Below are 21,326 nucleotides of genomic sequence, written 5' to 3'. Positions count from 1 at the left end.
AATGGCTATTATAAAAAAAAACCAAAAAATAAATACTAGTGAGAATGCAGATAATGGAGAACTCTTATACACTGTTGGTAGGAGCATACATTAGTACAATGACTATGGAAAATAGTATGGAGGTTCCTCAAAAAACTAAAAATAGAAGTATCATATGATCCAGCAGTTCCACTACTGGGTATTCATCCAAAGGAAATGAAATTAGTATTCAGAGACATCTGAACTCCCATGTTTGTTGCAGCACTATTCACAATAGCCAAGAAATGGAATAAACCTTTGTTCATCAATAGATGAATGGATAATGAAAATGTGGTATATATACACAATGGAATATTATGCAGAAATAAAATGGAATGAAATCCTGTCATTCGCTACAACATGGATGAGCTTGGAGAATGCTATATTAAGTGATATAAGCCAGGTACAGAAAGGCAAATATTACATGTTATCTTGCATATATGGAAGCTAAAAAAGTTTATCTCATAGAAGTAAAGAATAAAACAGTGGTTTCCAGAGGCTGGGGAGTGTTGGAGAAGGGAAATAGAGGTTGGTTAACAGATACACAAATAGATAGGACGAATAAGTCCTAGTGTTGTGTAGCACTGGGGAGTGACTATAATCAACAACAATTTGTTGCATGTTTTCAAATAGCTAGAAGAGTGGACTTTTAATGTATCTAACACAAGGAAATGGTAAATGAGGCGATGAATATTCTAATTATGCTATTGATCATTGTGCAATGTATACATGTATTGAAACATCATACTGTACCCCATAAATATGTATAATTATGTATTAATTATAAACAAAATAGAAAGTAAATTGATGTATCATTTTACAGCCAGCAATGTATGGAAATCCATCTGCAATCCACAAAGTTTCCAATTTCTCCTTATCTTTGCCAACCCTTTGCACTGTCTGTGTTTTTTATTATAGCCATCTGAATGGGTATGAAATAGAATCTCATTAAATTCTTTATTTGTATTGCCTGGTGGCCAAAGATGTTGTAAGAGATTTTTAATATTTCCGGGTACAAGTCCATAGCAGATATGTTATTTGCAACTTACTCACTGAGTGTCTTTTCACTTTCTTGATGGTATATTCTGAAGCACTAAGTGGTTTATTTTTTCAACTTTGATGTGTTTCAATCTTTCATTTTCTATCTGTATTTATTTGCTTCCTTTTTTTTCTTTTGTTATTATTTTTGGCTTATTCTCCTAGTGGCAGATCTAAAAAATCATTGCCCAAGTTAAGGTTATAAAGGTTTACTCCCATCTTTTCTTTTAACACATTTATAATTTTAATGCCTATGTTTAGATCTATGATCCATTTAAAGTTAATTTTTGTACATGGTGTGATGTAGGGATCCAACATCAATTTTTGAATGTATATATATAGCTGTCCCAGCACCATTTTTTGAAAAGACTATTCTTTCCTCAATAAATTATCTTGGCACTCTTGTCAAAAAATTGTATTGCCTTGATCTAAATGTCTTTCACTATGCCAGTTTCACATTGTCTTAATTACTGTAGCTTTGCAGTAAGTTTCAAATCAGGAACTGTGAGTTCTTCAAATCTGTTTTTATTTTTAAAGGTCATTTGATTGTTGGAAATCCCCTACATTCTATGTGGACTTTAGGATCACCTTTTCCATTTCTGAAAAGAAAAAGCATTGAAATTTTGACAGGGATTGCTTGTATCTCTAGATTGCTTTCAGTAGTAATATCATCTTAACAATTTTAAGTCACCCATTTTAAGAAAATGAGTGTCTTTCCATTTATTTAGATCTACTTTAATTCTTCAGTATAGAAGTCCTGTACTTCCTTTGTTAAATTTATTCCTTTGTTAAATTTATTCCTTTGTTAAATTTTATTCTTTTTTTGTTGCTATTATAAATAAAATTGTATTCTTAAATTATTTTCGAATTATTCGCTATATAATTGATTTTCAAATATTTGCATATTTTTATACTTCTAGGAAAGTGTTCATTTCATCTAACATAAAATTTCTTTGCATATTGTTCATTGTATTCCTTTATCATCCTTTTTATTTCTGGAAATTTTGTGGTAATGTCCCCTGTTTCATTTCTGATTCTAGTAACCTGAGTCACACTTCTTCTTCTTCTTCTCCTTCTTCTTCTAGAACTCATTTTGACCCCCAATGACTTCTGGGGAAGGGGTGAGTTTAGCAGGCGAGAAGCATCCCACTCTCACCACAGACCTCTGGAATTCTGGCAGTGGGAGATGTCACAACTTTCAGGGACACTTCAGCTGGCAGGGAAAGCTGCTTAGAGAGGTGGACGGGCAGGACTTGATCTGACATATGACCTCAGCAAAGTTTCAGGATATGAAATCAATGTACAAAAATTAATAACATGCTTATACGCCAACAACATCCATGCTGAGAGTCAAATCAAGAATCCAATTCCATTCACAATAGCCACAAAAAGAACGAAATACGTAGGAATACAGCTAACTGGGGTGGTGAAAGATCTCTCTAATAAGAATTATAAAACACTGCTCAAAGAAATCAGAAATGACACAAACAAATGGAAAAACATTCCATGTTCATTGATAGGAAGAATCAATACTGTTAATCAATATTGTTAAAATGGTCATATTGGCCAAAGCAATTAACAGATTCAATGTTATTCTTATCAAATTATCAATGACATTCTTCATTGAATTAGAATATTTTAAAATTCATATGGAATCAAAATACAGACTGAATAGTCAAGACAATCCTAAACAGAAAGAACAGAGCTGGAGGCATCACATTAACTGACTTCAAACTATACTACATTTGCAGAAAATGAAAACTAGACCACTTCCTTATACCATATACAAAAATCAATTGAAGATATATTAAAGACTTAAATGTAAAACCTAAAACCATGAAAACCCTGAAGGTAAACTAGGAAATACCATTCTGGACATGGGACCAGGCAAAGATTTCATGATCAAGATGGCAAAAGCAATTGCAACAAAAACAAAACTTGACAAATGAGGTTGGGCATGGTGGCTTACACCAGTAGTCTCAGCAGTTTGGGAGGCCTAGTCCAGTGAATTTCTTGAGATCAGGAACTGGAGACTAGACTGCATAACTTAGTGAGACCATCTCTCCATAAATAATACAAATATAGCCAAGCTTGGTGGCACATGCCTGTAGTCACAGCTACTAGGGAGGCTGAGGTGGCAGGATTCCTTGAGCCTGGGAGGCTGAAGTTGCAGGGAGCTGAGATCATACCACTGCACTCCAGCCTGGGAGACACAGTGAGAGTTTTTCTCAAAAGAAAATAAAATTGACCATTGGGACCTAATTAAATTAAAAAGCTTCTTCTGCACGGCAAAATAAATTATCAACAAAGTAAACAGACAACCTACAGAATGGGAGAAAATATTTGCAAACTGTGAATCCAACAGAGGTCTAGCATCCAAAAACCTATGGGGAACTTAAACAAATATACAAGTGAAAAATAAACCCACTAAAAATTGGGCAAAAACATGAAAAGACACTTTTCAAAAGAAGACATATATATGACCAACAAGCATATGAAACAATGCTCAATGTCACTAATCATTAGAGTAATGCAAATAAAAACCACAGTGAGATACCATCTCACACCAGTCAGAATGGCTATTACTAAAAAGTCAAACAAACAACAGATGCTGGCAAGGCTGTGGAGGAAAGGGAAGGCTTATACACTGCTGATGGAAATGTAAATTAGTTCACTCATCGTAGAAAGCAGTTTGACAATTTCTGAAAGGACTTAAAACAGAATGAGTACTCAAAGGAATAGAAATCACAGCACTATTCATAGTAGCAAAGACACAGAATCAACATTAATGTCCATCAACAGTAGACTAGATAAAGAAAATGTGGTATATACACAACATGGAATACCATGCAGCCATGAAAAAGAATGAGATCATGTCCTTTGCAGTAACATGGATGGAGCTGTAGGCCATTATCCTCAGCAAATTAACACAGAAACAGAAAACCAAATACCACATGATCTCACTTATGGGAGCTAAACATCAAGTATATATGGATATAATGAAGGGAACAGCAGACATTGGGGCCTACTTGAAGGTGGTGGGTGTGAGGAGGGTGAGGAGCGAAAAACTACCTATTGGGTACTATGCCTATTACCTGGATGAGGAAATAATCTGTACACCAAACCCACATAACATACAATTTATATATGTAGTAAACATTCATATGTTCCCCTGAACCTAAAATAGAAGTTAAAAATAGAAAGTAAAAACAATTAAATAAAATAGACACTCAAGTAGTCCTAAAATAACAACCACTACCAAAGCAAAACAAAACAAAAAAAAGAAATCAAAACAAAACAAAAAACCCCAAAACCAAAAAACAACAACAACAACAACAAAAAACGAGGAAGGGTGTTTCCTAATTTACACGTATTTGTATATTTGTGAGATTTCAAAATTTTCTTCTATCATTTCTAATGTAATCTTATAATGAATAAAGAACATGCTTTGTATCATTTCCATCTTTTAAAATTCCTTGATTCTTTTCATAACCTGGTATACTTGTATATGGTTTAAACTGGAAAATATTCCATGCACACTTGAGAAGAATGTGTATTCTGCTATTGATGAGTGGTTTGCTCAATGTGGCTGCTTTAAATTGTTGGTCAGATCTTCTAGGTCCATTTGGATCTTCTACCCATTTATTGAATTCTTTATTCAAAGTGGCGTATAAATGTCTCCAATTCTTATTGTTGCATTGTCTGTTTCTCTCTTAAGTTCTGTCAGATTTTGCTTTCTGTCAATTTGGGGTTTCTGTTGTTATGTGCATATATTTTTATATTTGTTATATATTCTTAAAGTGTTGACTCTTTCATTATTGTGACATGCCTCTCTTTATTTCTAGCAACACTGCTTTTTCATTTTAATTTTTTTGACTGATATTAATACAGTCCCTCCAGTTCTCTGATGATTGCTGTTTGCATGATATCATTTTCCATCATTTTAGTTTCAAATTACATGAAACTTTAAAGTGTGTTTGCTTTAAAAAGTATGTAGGTAGATTGTTTTTAAATTAAATCTGGCAATCTGTCTTTTGATTGGATCTTTATCAATTCACATTTAATTTTATCTTGATATGGTGTGTGAATATTTTCTATGGCACCATTTTAATTATTTTAATGACTGTTTAATTTTATTTTTGAGCCATATTCTCAGGGGTCACTCTAGGGCTTGCAATAGATATGTATCTTAAGTTATCAAAATGACACCAGATTTCCAGTAAATTCCAGTAAAATATGAAAACTTTACTCTTGCAAATGTCATTCCCCACTTTTGTGCATATTTAGATACTATATATAATGTATAATGTCTATATATGGTGAAAATATTTTTGTAATTATACTGTATATATATTTAGAAAGCTGACGAAAAGTGGAGAGCAAGTATATATAGTCAAAGAGCTTGTTATTACCTTTTTTATTTACCAATTTTTATCCTATTTCTTTCTGTAGGCTTGTTATCTCACATCATTTCATTACTCCAATATAGCTTTGTTACACCTGCCTCCTTTATGCTGTTATTACCAAATATATTACATTACTATATGTTATATGGCCAACAATATAATTATGTATACATATTGTTTTATTCAGTTGTTTCTAAAGTAAGTTAAAAGAGAAAAGGAGAAGAAAGGTGCAATTACATTGTTTTATAATTACTGACTTTATGACCTTTATTAAAACTCTTTGTTTTTTCATGTGGATTTGAAATACTGTTTGGTGCCACTTGCTTTCAACTCATGGAACTTTCTTTCATACACCTTCTAAGGCACATCTTTTAGCAATGATATCTCTCAGCTTTCATATATCTGGGAATGGTTTTATTTCACCTTCATTCATCTGGAATGTCTTTATTTCACCTTTATTTTTGAAAGACACTTTCTGGATTTAAGAATTTTGGTTGATAGTTTTCTTTTCTTTCAGCATTTTGATGTTATCTCACTGCCTCTGGCCTCATTATATCTGATGAGCAGTAAGTTATTATTCTCATTGGAGTTCCTTGCATGTAATTATTTGTTTTCATCTTACTACTTTCAAAATTCTATCTTTATATTTTGTTCTTAATATTTTGATTATAATGTTTCTGGATGGAAATACTTTTGTATTTTCCTTATTTGGAGTTTGTTGATATCCTTAAATGTGTAGAATAGAGTTTTTCATCAAATTTGGAAAGTAACCATTTTTTGAATAATTCTTCTTTCCCTTTTGTCTCTTTTCTCCACCTAGCTCTCCCGTTACATTTGGCTACTTAATATTCTCATATATTTCTTCAAGACTTTGTTCACTGTACTTACAATCAAAGAACTGCAGACTATTACAAGATAGCTGGCACTACAGAAGACTTCTAGTACAACCAAACCAATTATTTTTATTGCCTTCCTTATTCAAAAAGCTCAACAAATGCTTATCCCAGCTTATGTCTGCATATCTTCAGTGAAGGAAGTGACTAATTCTTAAGTATTTCATTTTGATTTTACGCTGGTCTAACTTTAAGAAAGTTTTATATTAAGGAACAGTCTCCCCTTGTTTTGATTCCAAGTCCCCTTAGCATCATAATTACCCTTCTCTATAAAAGCTTCTGTTAGTTATAATCATTGTCAAAGGTGAATCATAATCCTAGGAGAGCTGACATCAGAGTAAAATAATAGGTTTTTATCTCACTGTAGATGCATCAATTCATAAAGCTGAAGATATATCAGCTATTGAAGAGGTACAAAATACACTGTTCCTCCATAGTTAACTTGAGGTCAATTAAAAGTTGAATGTCTTCACATGAATTTTCTTTAAATCATATATCGTTTAATCTGTGTTTAAATAGAATTTTTTAAATGGCAGACTTATATTTGTTAAAAATTTTATATTCCCGGGTTTAGCTCTTTCAGTCTAAATATTTGTAATTTTATTTTTTATTAAATATTAGCTCACTCTTCTGGCCTCATATAATGTATAGTCATGTTGTTTGTACCTAATTCTAATATGGTAATAAACAGAATGATCCTGAGATAGCCCCTTAAAAAGCTAACTTCAGGTTAACATTGAAGCATTTATAATAGTTGTTAAGTAAGATTATTCAACTACATAAAAACTGAGGCAGGGCGCAATGGCTCATGCCTGTAATCCCAGCACTTTGGGAGGCCGAGGTGGGTGGATCACCTGAGGTGAGGAGTTTGAGACCAACCTGACCAACATAGTGAAACACCATCTCTACTAAAAATACAAAATTAGCTGGGTGTGGTGGTGCATGCCTGTAATCCCAGCTACTTGGTAGGCTGAGGCTGGAGAATCACTTGAATCCGGGAGGCAGAGGTAACAGTGAGCCAAGATCATGCCATTGCACTCCAGCCTGGGCAAGAAGAGTGAAACTCCGTCTCGAAAAAAAAAAAAAAAAAAAAAGTAAAAATGTACCCATACCTTAATATTTTCTATTTTGTCCTAAGATTATTAAGAAAATCTCTTAAATTCAAAGATCTCTAAAAATCAAGATAGCCCATATAAATATTACATAAGTTATTATTTTAACACCAATAATAATGAAAATTAGATTTATTTGACATAATGTGTACTTAATAATCCCCTATGGGCTTCCATTTCTTATCTCTTTTCTTTCTAAATTCTCAAAAAATATTATACAATAGACACATTTTTTTGGTATAACCACAGCTACTTTTCACAATACATTTCAGTTCTATGGGTATATGAGGCCTAATAATAACAATATCAGCAGCAGCAGCAGCTAACATTTATTAACAATTATTCTGTGCTACTGGAAAATTGAGTATACACATGTGCTAGACTTTATGTCAAGTGCTATCCATGCATTCTCTCACTTAATTTTCCTAGCCTACTTACGAAATACATGTTTTTATTATAGCTATTTGATTATAAGAAAAGTCCATCACCATGGTTAGTATATTACTCAAGATAATTAACACTAGATGCCATGGCAGACAAAACCTAAAATCATAATAGTTAACAAAAGTTGATTTCTTGCTCATTCAAACCTAAACTGGATGGGGCATTCTTCGTATGTAATATAGCTAGACCATCTGAAACACAAGCTAGCTCTAGGGATGCTAAAGCAACGAAATAAAGAGAATGGTGTGCTTAGCCCAGAAGTGACACACTTACTTTGAGCCAGAATTTATTAACCAGTAATAAATTATGTCACCCCAATTAAATTTAAGGAAAGCTAGAAAATGTAGAGAAACAAGTAGAATACTTTGTAAGAACAAAATTATTGCCATAAGTCACCAAAGATCCTTTGATCCCTTTTCCCCAAACATTGAACACACTCCTAAAAAATGACAACTGAAATCCCATCAAGTCCAGAATCTCTATGTGTGCAGTATCTCTCAATCAGGTCTGGATAAGTTTTTAGTCCAGAGACTTATGAATTAAAAGACAAATCATCTGCCTTCTGCCCCACCCATTCATATACACGTTAAATATACAAAAGTGGAACAGGGAAAGACTAACCACAAGTGGAAGTACACACTCTGTGAACTTCTCCTACCTTAAGGTACAGGTGGTTCCTGAATTAGTCCCTGATTCTGCTTTCTGTGTGGAGTTCTCCTGCCTTCTGAAGGTGTGGAGAATTAGGGAATTGCCTGCCTCAGAGGCTACAAAAGCTGTTTCAGTGCACTTTTTAGTGCTGAAGACGAGGAAATCAAGTGTATATTTAAGTGTTGAATGCTCAAAGGTATTTTAGGCTAAAATCTCTGGTAATACCTTTCCGTTAAAATTATAGATATCTGATCTATTTTCTTCTGTGAGTTCCATATGTGGTTGATCACAGTCAAAATTCCTTTGGAGTCATATGTAGTTTTCATATCTGCTTTTTTTTTTCTTAATTTCTTCCCACAACTCACTCTCTAGCAATTTAATGGAAGTTACTATAAATCTGGAATAATATTTGGGAAGCCCATACGCTTAATCTAAACTGTGCTGTGAGTCATAATTTTCACTTAAGAAGTTTGCGCCCTTGTCTAAAAGACTTGTTAAATTTATTGTTTTACTATTTGTGATTTAGAAGCAGACAGCTTTCCAAATGTGCAAGGCCCTAATTTTGGAGCTCTTCTTTTTCTTTTATTTTGTCTTGAAAACCAGCTACTTTTCTGAGCTCTCTTTTTGCTATAAGGTAACTTGCAAAACATAGTCAAGTACAACCAACACACAGAATCAATATTCTGTCTTCCAGCTTCTTGTCTTAGAGACATAAATTAGTAGGCACATAGTTTGCCTTCCAAGTTATCATGGGGAAATTCTTTGCTACTAAACAACTTGGACTGCCATCTTTTCAGCTCCTGATATCAATTTTTTCATCTTTTATAACTAATCACAAAGATAAGGCCATATTTTAGGTTTTATGTTATGATACTAATTTCTGTGTTTAATAGCATAATTAATCCTAATTTCCCTCACAGATAAACCCTGTAATCTCAACAGTTTAGTACAGTGAAGATTTCTTTATTTCTCATCTAAGAACCAGTGTGGGTCAGGAGGACCTTGCAGCTATATTAATGGAACATATGGCCTCTAAGATCTGCATAGCAGGGAAATAGAATGATTCTTTTAATTGCTTTCACTCTGAAGTGATCACTTTTACTTTTGCTCACAGTCAAGTGGAGAGACTGATCACATAATTTTTACATAATTGCATGGGAAGCTGGGCAATGCAGGGGAGCACATGGAATATATGGCACTGGTGCTTATAATTACAAAATAAATTGAAACGTATATGATTTAAATTTCACCTTCTTCCTCTCTGTTCTCTGTAGTAAAAGTATTTAAAATATTTTAAAAGCAATTTGAAATATTACACAGATACAAAAACAAAATACATTTTTGGTTTGTTTGCTTGTTTGCTTTTAATTTAACATCTGGTGGCAAAGATTTCTAGTCTTATATGCATGCGTATGCTTTAATTGCTCATCTGGAGTAATTTAGTTGATATCATTTTATATCCTAGTTGATATTATTTTATATCAGTCATTCCACCAAACAATTTAGGAAAATGGTAAAAAAAAAGGCACTGTTAAAATTGCATAAAGCACAAGTGGATTGAAATCAGAAAGATGTGATAAATTGGACGAATTTGGAAGAAAAATGTTGGAGGCAGAAAATGTAATGTGTTTCAATGGAAACCATAAAATCACCTTTAGAGTCTTCATTTCAGATATAAGTGGAGTTGGAGCAAGACAAAGTATATAATGAAGGTAAAATAACTAAAGACTGCATAAATCTGATCACAGGCAGGTTGATACAATGACCATCAAATAATTAAACTTTTGACCTTTTTTGCTGAATAGGAAGTAGCAGTTTTGTTCTCAGAAATATCTTTTATGTAGCAGCTGGCACTTTCTGGAAAGTATTTGAATTTACTTTTTTATAACTGTATCTGAAATATAAATGGTCCTTGAAATGGCTATAGAATATTGGCACATTCTGCAGCTATACTTACTATAAAGGGTTAAAAATCACTAACAGAACACACTTAAGGTTTCAATTTTAGTCTTGTATGCCACATCTTTTCAGTATAAATCAAGAAATTTGTATGTTAATTTCTAGTACTGAAAATGCCTCTTACAGCAGCCGATGAAATAGGTATTCATGAAGTATAGCATTATTTAAAAATGTCTGACCTACAGTGTTATATCATTTTTGTAGAGAAAAATAAAAAAATTTGGATAAGTATTATAAAATGAAGCTAGGAGAAATAATAGCTTTAATTTAAGTTAAAGATGATAAAAGCACCTATTATTACAAACTAGCTAATTAATAAAACAAGAATTCTGGATAATATTTATAACAAAATCAATCAGCAGCTAAAATATCACATACAAGTAATTTACCATTTATTTGATAATATAAATGAGACAACATAATATCTATCCTTAGTCACAAGTTACAAGTAGGTGCATGGAGACTTTGAACTTCATAATCTTCCAAAATTTCCACTGAAAATTGTAATATCATCCTTACAATAATATGAAAGCCCCATGACAGTAGGATTTCACATGCCCTAGTTGAATTTTGAATGCCTAGGGCTAATAAAAATATTTATGTAGTATCACTAATCATTAAAGAAATGCAAATCAAAACCACAATAAAATGCCATCTCGCATCTGTCAGAATGGTTATTATAAAAAGTCAAAAAACAACAGATACTGACAAGGTTGTGGAGGAAAAAAAAGGTTTATACACTGCTGATGGGAATGTAAATTAGTTCACCCATTATGGGAAGCAGTTTGGTGACTTCTGAAATAAAGCAGAATTACTATTTGGCCTAGCAATTCCATTATTGGACATATACCCAAAGGAATATAAATTGTTCTATCATAAAGACACATGCACACATGTTCATTGCAGCACTATTCTCAATAGCAAAGACATGTAATCAACCTAGATGCTCATCAATGGTAGACTGTATTAAAAAAATGTGGTACATACACAAGATGGAATACTATGCAGCCCCCCAAATAATGAGATAATGTTCTTTGCAGCAAGATGGATGGAGCTGGAGGCTATTATCCTGAGTGAACTAACACAGGAACAGAAAATCAAATACCACAGGATCTCACTTATAAGTGGGAGCTAAACATCAAGTACATATGGATACAAAGAAGGGAGCAACAGACACTGGGCCCTACTGGAGAGTGGAGGGAGGCAAGAGGGAGAGGATCAAAAAAACATGTATTGGGCACTATGCTTACTATCTGGGTAAGGAAATAATCTGTACACCAAACCCCTGTGATATATAATTTACCCATGTAATAAACCTGCATATGTACCCCTGAAAATGATATATATGTATATATATAATTGTGTGTATATATGTGTGTGTGTGCATGTTTAGTAATAACTTATGATTTAGTAAAAAGAAATCTAAGCATAATAAAATGCCTCTCAATTTCAAAATGTGTTGAAGGGGCAGGAGGAAGGAGTTAAAGTATCTGTCCAATAATCCACTCATTTTGTTTACAAAATGAGGGTATGTAGGAAGAAAAGAAAACTGTGATGTAATCTAATCTCCATGTCAACTGGAACTCCAGAAAAAATAGAGAAATTATATTTTTCAGAAGAAAGACACCTTACCTATTGCATGCCTTCAGCAGGATGGTCCCTGGCTAAAGATTGTTTATATATATCAATATGTATAATTGATTCCTTGTCTTTGAAAGATATATATATATATATATATACACACATTATATATATATAAAACTTATAAATTTTATAGTTATATATATAGGTTGTTAGGTAAATTGCTTGTATGTATATATAACTATTGTCTATCATCTATCTATCCAGTTATATATAGTTATATAATTTTTTAGAGACAGGGCCTCACTGTGTCACTCAGGCTAAAGTGCAATAGCATGATCATAGCTCACTGCAACCTGCAAACCTCAAGTATTCCTCCTACCTTGGCCTCCCAAAACTCTGAGATTACAGGCATGAGCCACTGTGCCCTGCCAGGATTGCTTCTGTTAAATAAACACAGAGTCTGTGAGGTGTGTTCCCTGGAAAATGTCAATAAACTACACAACCCTCCGGAAAATAAAATGAAAATATTTTTTAATGTAAACACTTGCCTCTGTTGGAAGTAAACTCATAATCCTCACTAGAGACTTCGTTTTTCCGGGTCAGAAGTGCATGTTCTCCAAGGGAAGAGAAGATCTAGAAAGCTACCCTTGATGTCCCAGATGTCTCCTTGTTTCATTTGAGTCTCTTGATTGTAGCCTTGATGTTATTAGTATAGTTTCATACTGAGATAAGATCTTTGATTTGTGTCATTCTAGTTTGATAAGCCAATCATGTTAAACTGATTTATGAAGAAGAAAAAGTAAGGCACATATGTTTTGTATAACAATAAAATATCATTTAGACTGGAGCATGTTCAAGACTGAAAGGCACTGTTATACACCAGGACAACAGGCACTAACTGAGACTCTCTGGGGCCAAACTGGGACATGTAGTTATAGCACAAATAGCATGGGTCCCTTTCATTAGTGTATTTATCTAATAAATATTTAAAAAATTTTGCCAACTTTGAAAGTCTAGGTGAGAAAATGGAATAATATGGTCCCATATGGGATTTGTAATACTCAGCAATATATTAATTATTCAGGCTGATCTTATATTAACAATATAAGGATTAGAAAATACATAGAATAACATGTTATTTTCAGTTAAAAATTAACAAATCATATATTACTCTTAAGGGTAGTTTGATTATCACCATTATATTTAGCCACACAAATATCAGTATTTAAGAATGGTATCTCAAAGTTGGAATTATGGTAATAGATGATATGAATAGCACTCAAATTAATCTATAATCTGTCAGAAACATTAAGCATGACATATATCTCAAGTAAGTCTTATATAATGTCTAATGTTTAGGAATAGCTAAAGGAATGAAGATACGAAAGTGTGCAAGATATGTAATTGATAATACCAGAACCATTGCTTACTGAGGTGAGCTTCTCTTGGAGATTTTAGAGGTAGTATAAAATCTCGTATATTAGCTAAATTATGTGATTATTGTTCTTATCAACTAATTTAAGGACCATAGATGGGCTTTGGTGATCCCATGAACCTCCTAAAATTATAAATAAAATGCTTTTGTGCTCATATATATATGTTTTTTAAATTGAAAGATTAATGTTTTTATCATGTTCTTAAATTTCTTCATATTTGGGCTTGTGAACAAGGAAGAAAAAATAATCAGTGCTCAGGAGTAATAGTATCTAGGAAATAGGTCTACTGAGAGATGATCCATATTGTGGGGCAATTTATGCTCACATTTATGCTCTGATTATGAAGAGATCTCTAGCCTAGTTAGAAGTAGGTACCTATTAGCAGACTGTACCATTTTGAAAAAAAATTTAATCCACAGTCATGCACTCAAATTCCCTTTACCTTAGAAGGCAGGAGTAATATCTAGAATTTATTATATCCAAAATTAACCTTGGGTATGAAGTTTTGATTATTCGAATATTCTGACCATAATGTTCTTTTATAATTTATACATATATAATAAATTTTCAAAGTATAACAAAATATTGATAACACTAAAAATGCTTTTGGCTCATAATTTAGAATTTTTGATACTCAGAAGGTTGATTTCTTTCTTTCAATGCCTTGAGATTATTGACAGCATAAAAATTGTAAAGTTTAAAATACCTCAAAAGTGTTAAATATTGTCAATGTCTTTACTCCTTTACTTCCATTCACTCTTAACCTTCTCCAACATGGTTCCTATCTCTGCTCCTTCGCTGAATTTGCTTTTGTCAAGGCCACCGTTGATATCTATGTTCCAGATTCAATAAATACTATTTAGTTTTCATATTCCAAGACTTTTGGCCAGGCGAGGTGGCTCACGCTTATAATCCCAGCACTTTGGGAGGCCGAGGCAGGCGATTGCCTGAGCTCAGGAGTTCAAGACCAGCCTGGGCAACATGGTGAAACTCCATCTCTACAAAAAATCCAAAAGATAGCTGTGCATGGTGGCTTATGCCTGTAGTCCCAGCTATTTAGGAGGCTGAGGTGGAGGATCACTTGATCCCAGGGGGTTGAGGGTGCACTGAGCCATAACCACTCCACTGCACTCAAACTTAGGTGACAGAGTGAGACTGTCTTAAAACAAACAAACAAACAAACAAACAAACAAAATAAAAAGACCACACACACAAAGGCTTTTCAGCTAGCCTTCAACACAGTTGAAGAGTCCATTCTTTTTTTTTTTTTTTTAAATAGTTTTATTAAATTAGTACATGTGTAAAATGGAGAACTGATGAAATAAAGCCACTGGCAATGAGGATCTAACAGAGTTTGACCAATTCATATGCAAAGAAGAGAAAATCAAACGGGATAAAGACACCATCATGGGATTAAAAAAGAAAGATTTGAATGTTTAAGAATTAGGAGAAGCCCTTGAGAAAAATAAGATCTTCAAATGATTTTACAAAAGTGATTTTATGATTCTTCTGTGAAAGATAAAGAAAAGGTTAATCATGACAAATTTTATCAGAATAAATTTTGTAAAACAAAAACAAGATCACATTTAAAATTAAAATTTTATCAGCAATCATATAAGACAATTTGCATTTTTATTCAACAAAAATGATGATGTCCAAAGTCTGAAAGAAATTTAATAATTTATAAAATTTAACTAATTTGTAATAATTATTCTGATACTTGACAGATTTCCTGAAGGAGGTACAATACGGACATAGCCATACAGTAACAAAGCTATCAGTTCAATGATTCTTCCTAACAAAAATTTCTCCTAATTCCCGACTTCTATCCCAAATGAGGTTCTTGATATCCATAAAGTAACCTTCTGAATATGTATATTTAGAAAATGTTGAATAAGATACGATTTTTTAACATTGCTGTAATATTTTTAATGGGAATAGAGAATACATAGAGAAAAGTGCACAAATCACAAGTGTATAGCTGGATGAATTCTTCCAAAGCATGTAACCAACACACAGATCAAGAAATAATATTATCAAAATCCTAGATGCTTGTTTGTAATTTCTTCCAGTCACTACTCCCCTATGAAGATAATTATCATTTTTTAGATTTTATATACGGATTACATGTACTCTTTTGTGTCTGGCTTCATTTGCTCCAAGATATGGATATTTTGTCTAGAAGTCTCAACATATATTTCATAGACTTTTGGATTTATACTTGCAAATCAACATGCCCAATTTCTAATTGCATTATTTACTCTTCATCAAAATATATTTATTAAATACAATTAAAAATTCATATAACTAACCTTTTTGAATGAGATGTCTTGACGTTTTTGATTTCATGCCTAGATCTTTTGGTTTTAATTCACATAAAATAGATGAAACATGTTTTCTGTGTTCACTGGAATTTTTTAAATCAACAGGATAATATATATTCTGTTAAAATAAAAGCAATGACAATGATAATATCTCATGTGTTTTAGAGTTCGTCAAGTGTTCTCACATGAATTATACATTATCATGATTGATTTTCATTTAAAACACAAAAACAAAAACTTGTGAGGTAGGCAAGGATAAGAAAAAAATAAAAAAAGCTCCATTGTGTATAATTTTAACAATCTGTCTTTCTACTAATATTGTACCTTGGCCAATGCTGTGAGAGAGATTGAGGGAAAGAGAGACCTGCCAGGAAAGTGCTGTGACAAAAGGAACAGGGAAGAGGGAAAACAAGGAATAAATAAAGAGAAGCAAGATAGTGTTCCCCAGAAAGCCTGAAGGAAGATTCAGAGTAATAAAGGGAGGGACAAAATTATTTCACAGAGCACTAAAAGGCAGTAACATGGAGGAGGAAAAAGAGGGACAATAACAGGAAGAAAGGAAGGGAGAAATGGGACCAGAATTATCACACGTTTTAAAACTACAAATGGGCCAGGCACAGGGGCTCACGCCTGTAACCGTAGCACTTTGGGAGGCCGAGGCAGGTGGATCACCTGAGGTTAGGAGTTCGAGCCCAGCCTGGCCAACATGGTAAAACCCTGTCTCTACTAAAAACACAAAAATTAGCCAGGTGTGGTGGTGCATGCCTGTAATCCCAGCTACTCGGGAGGCCAAGGCAGGAGGATTACTTGAACCCAGCAGGCGGAGGCTGCAGTGAGCCGAGATTGTGCCATTGCACTCCAGCCTGGGCAACAGAATGAGACTCCATCTCAGAAAAAAAAAAAAAAAAGAAAAGAAAAAGGACAAATGGATCAGCTATGTCTGGGAAGAGTAGCAAGTAGCTTCATGGGGAACAGAGGCATTGTCAAATGTAAACTGTATAATATCTGTGAACTGGTTGGGATGTTTTAGTGACAGTGTTATCTATTTTCTTCTTCACAGTTCATCTAGGACTGTTATGGAGCTTTCATCAGGTTATCAGGGACATAGGCTCTTTCAAAATTCCTTTATCATCTCTTACTGTATCTGCATGGGTACTATCCTCAAACTTTTCACATGAGTGAAAATAGCTACTAGAGCTCCAAACACCATTTCAGTCAGAAGTTGGAGGAAAAGGGAAATAACAAAAGGACACACGCCATGTATCTTAAGGAGCTTTTCCAGAGGTTTTTCAAATAACTTCTGTTTAATATCTCATTGGCCCCACATCTGGCTATGAAGGGGAGCGTAAAGAATAACGTATTTTGCTAGGTGTTTTGCTGCCTGGAATGAAATTTGGGCCCGTTACCATGACAGAAGAAAAGAGTAGATATTGGTAGGCAACCAATAGTCTCTATCAGAGAAAAAGTTCAGAAGCTTAGATGAGGGTATGTGTTTACATATTAAAAAACTTTCTTGGGATATGATACTTTCTTTGGTAAGAAACACTGATCTAACTTCTGAAGATTCACAAATATTTAGTTTCCATAGATCTTTCTGAGATCTTTGCTTTTGTGTATTTGTTTCTGGAACATTTACATAGTGCTTATCATTTGCTATTGTGAAGTTCTTTATGGATATTAACTCATTTAATAATCATAACAACCATAAACTGAGCTCTTTCACATGGACATCGCATACTCAAGAGAATCAAAACCATATTTTTTTCCTCCAAATATATTAGTTCTTAGTCCTAGTTTCAGTGAATGGCACCACATTCATTTAAGAAGAAGAAAGTCAGGTAAACTCTCTGATATGTCACAGCTGACAGAATTTTCAAATAGAGAATTCATCCTTACATTTCCCCCACTGCTTCGACCTGTTCACTTGTTCAAACCTCCTTTATTTGATAATTTAGAAAAGACACTTGGATATGTGCCTTGGTCCCCTGTATTTACAATTTTCTTAGTTTCTATTATTTAAATTTTATATGTGATATTCTCTAATTTACTTATCAAAAACAATTTGTCTCCAAGCAGTGACTCATAGGGTAAGGGCTTTTTAATGCTCATTATAGGTGTTAAGTATCATCTGTTCCTGGAATAAACCTGTTTTTATTTTTCATTTAAAAATTCTTCACTCATCTCTTACACAAGACAATTTCTATTCACTCTTTATGTGATAAAATCACCTCATTTTGCTAGAAACACAAATAGGTACTTTTAAGCTCATACATTCTCTTTACATTTAAAAATTTTTCAATCTTGCCAAGGATAATTAAAATTTAAGAAGTCACAATACCAAAACATATTGTCAAAATATGACACAATTTTAAGTAATGCTGCTTCTATTTTCATTTAGGCCCTGATTTTTCTATTAGAGAAGTATGACAAAATACAATGTGTGGCACTATTTTGCAATTCCAGTCTGTAACAACAACTCTAAATACTTTTTCAACCTCAAATTCTTCTGCAAGTCCTCTTCAAGTTACATGATCACTCTTGTATTTTCCTACTTCTAAGAATTTTGCTCTATTTGGAAACTTCTCTCTGTTTCTCCCTCCTAACGATGCAATTCATCACATGTTGAAAATCACCTCAAATTGCATTTGAACCATAGAAATGTGTCATTTCTTTCTTCTATATATCTCACTTTTATCCTACCCATGATAAAATAATGAGTGTGTTCAGTGATCCTGTTTCCACTAGTACTTACAACTTTAGATTCCCCTGAAAAAAACAAGAACCCCCCCAAAGAAATCTGTCAAATTTGAGATATCCAAACTCTATCACAAATACAGTTAATTTATAAACTCATGAAATGTAAAGGGTCAGAAATTAAGTAGATAGCTAGTTAGCTCCTTTTAGAAATATATTTTCTTCGTTTCTCCTAATTATCCTTTTTCATGTATCTGGCTGTCATTGCTTGTCACGTTTTATAAAAATATTTCCTTCCATGTTTTTAGAAAAGAAGAATTCATGACAAAGGGTACATATATGACAGGGGAACAAATCTATAGAAAGATGATCAAAAAGTTTAAAGCTCTAAAGGAACTGAGGCTCACACAAGCTGCAAAAGTAAAGAAATGGGCTTTTCTGTTATACGTAATGCAAGAAGGGAAAGAGAATGTGTGCACTTACTGATAGATCTTTGAGATCATAGGGAAGGAAAAGTTATCAGAAGACTGGGAATGATCTAATAACGATCTTACTTTCAATAACAGAAAGTATATTCGATTAACTACCCTACTTTAGACTTAACACTGGTCCTCAATAATTGCAGAAAATATTTTAAGGATATTTGGTAGCACTTAGTAAAGGAATAATAATCAAGGAATATTATAGGTTGACAATAAGCTAATTATATCAAATACAATTTCATTTTTAACAAGGTCAAAATTAATTCAGGTTCAAATATCTTTGGCATGGTAAACCTGTATTCAGCAGTATGTTTGATAAAAATCTTTCATTACTTTTAGATAGAGATCAGAAATGTCGAGTGACCATGAAAGACTGAAGATTAATAAAATGATGCCAAGCTGAAGGGAGGTATCTAATGGCATGATACATGGTTCTGTTTTCAGCTCCATTCTGGTCAACGTTTATATAAATGAGAAGTCAAATATAAAAGAAATGCTTGCTACCTTTTCCAATGAGATAGTAAAAAACAAAATCAATTAATACCAAAAAAATCTAAGATAGTGTCAACAGCCTGGAAGTAAATTAAGCAGATGAAGTAAAATAGAAATAAATATTGCAGTTGGGCAACATATACTTAATCACTGGGATACTTGACAATGATTTAAAAACATGCGTGATAAGACATATTATATTATATTTATAAAATATGTTTTAGTTAAAAGTAAATTAGTTAGGAATTCATTATGTGATGTGACCCTAAGCTGTATTAAGCATTTCGTTGAGAAAGAGAGAAGCAATAGTTTTACCATATTCACTTCTGAAGAACTATGTCAGATGAGGAAAACATATTTTCAGATGATTTTGGATAACCTGGAACATGAATAGTAAGCAGCTTACCTACTGAATTATTGTGAACATAAGCCCTATATAAATAGGCTATAGATAAATCCAGTATAGAGAAAAGATAAAGGGAGATTCAGGGTCCCTATTTCCTCCACTGTCCATCTTCTTCATTTTGAAAAATAATGCAGAAAAAAATAATTCTTTGATCAACTCAGAAATACTAGAATTTGTTATTTAACCCGTCTTCTGAAACCTTATGCCTAAGCTATCAGCAAATCTCGGCAAGGCTACTTCCGAAATATATTTTAAATATGCTTCCTTCTCTAAATTTTCAGCTACTTCTCTATTCTACAGCTATAATCATCTATTTCTGGTCAATCACAAATGCCTCTTATTGGACTCTGCCTTCACCCTGGCTTTTATAATATACATTTGCATTTGTCAAAATGTAAATCCAATGATGTTTCTCTTTTAGCTTTAAATCCTCCTACTGTTCAAGATGCTAAGTCCTTTCTAGGAGGTATAGAACATCATCAAAATATGGCTCCTGACCACACAGCCAAACTCATTTCATGCTACTGTTGAATTGGTTTATTACAGTCCTGCTATACTAGATTTAATGCAGTCTCTTGAACAAACCCCAAACAAAATAAGCTATTGCATGCCTCAGGTCCTTGTGTAAGATCTTTCTTCTGCCTGGAACACTCTCCTTCCCATAATGTGCATGGCTAGCTCCTTTTCCTTCAGGACTTAACTTTATATATTACCTCCTCAGAAAAACCATCCATAACAATCTTATGAGAAATAGTCCTCCTCCTATTATTCTCTATCTCAACATCCTACTTGTTTTATTTATAACATTTATCACAATTTTGTTTGCTAACATAGGTTAAGATTTGTTTGTTTGTTTGTTTGTTTTCCTAGAATCTAATCCACAAGGGCAAGGACTTTTCTTTCCTTTTTTACTCAATGCTGAGAATGTTCTCTGACACTCAATAAATACTCAATAATTATTTGTTAAATGCTGGATGAATATAGCCAAAGAGAAATAGCAGAAGGAATGAGTGGAGATTTAGAAACTTCAGTTCAATATTATGTAAAACAAAGCTCCATTCTTTGGAGACAGTCCAACAACCATAAATAATTTTAAAAGAAACGTATAGCTTGTATTTTCTACAGGACTTTGCCCCAATAACACATTCAACATTCTCTTCTTTTCTTCCTGAATTCTTTCACATCTTTTTGTTACTCCAAAGTTTCTCACTCAGCAACCCTTCACAACTCTTGCATCTCTTTATAAACTGTTTATCATGATTCTCTGAATTTAGATTCTCTGAATTTTTTGGTGTCTTAGATTCTCTGAATTTTTTGGTGTCTTAGATTCTCTGAATTTTTTGGTGTCTCTATCAATTTATCAATTTCTGAATTTGTCACACACACAAAA

The 21,326-nt window shown here is 33.2% G+C and overlaps 1 protein-coding gene across 4 annotated transcripts in view; it reads right to left on the bottom strand.

Moving 5' to 3' along the window:
• The window catches only part of LRRIQ3 (leucine rich repeats and IQ motif containing 3), a 175,969-nt gene that overhangs the window by 36,163 nt on the left and 118,480 nt on the right, over nucleotides 1-21,326 (bottom strand). For all 4 annotated transcript variants that reach the window (XM_054482267.1, XM_054482280.1, XM_054482286.1 and 1 more), the window contains one exon: nucleotides 15,851-15,980. In XM_054482267.1, coding sequence (XP_054338242.1) covers nucleotides 15,851-15,980 — 130 coding nt within the window. The remainder of the gene's footprint in view (nucleotides 1-15,850; nucleotides 15,981-21,326) is intronic.

The sequence above is a fragment of the Pongo pygmaeus genome, chromosome 1, assembly GCF_028885625.2.
Source record: "Pongo pygmaeus isolate AG05252 chromosome 1, NHGRI_mPonPyg2-v2.0_pri, whole genome shotgun sequence".
NCBI lineage: Eukaryota > Metazoa > Chordata > Mammalia > Primates > Hominidae > Pongo > Pongo pygmaeus.
The sequence above is the reverse complement of the archived record's forward strand: the minus strand, read 5'-3'. Positions and strand labels throughout refer to the sequence as shown.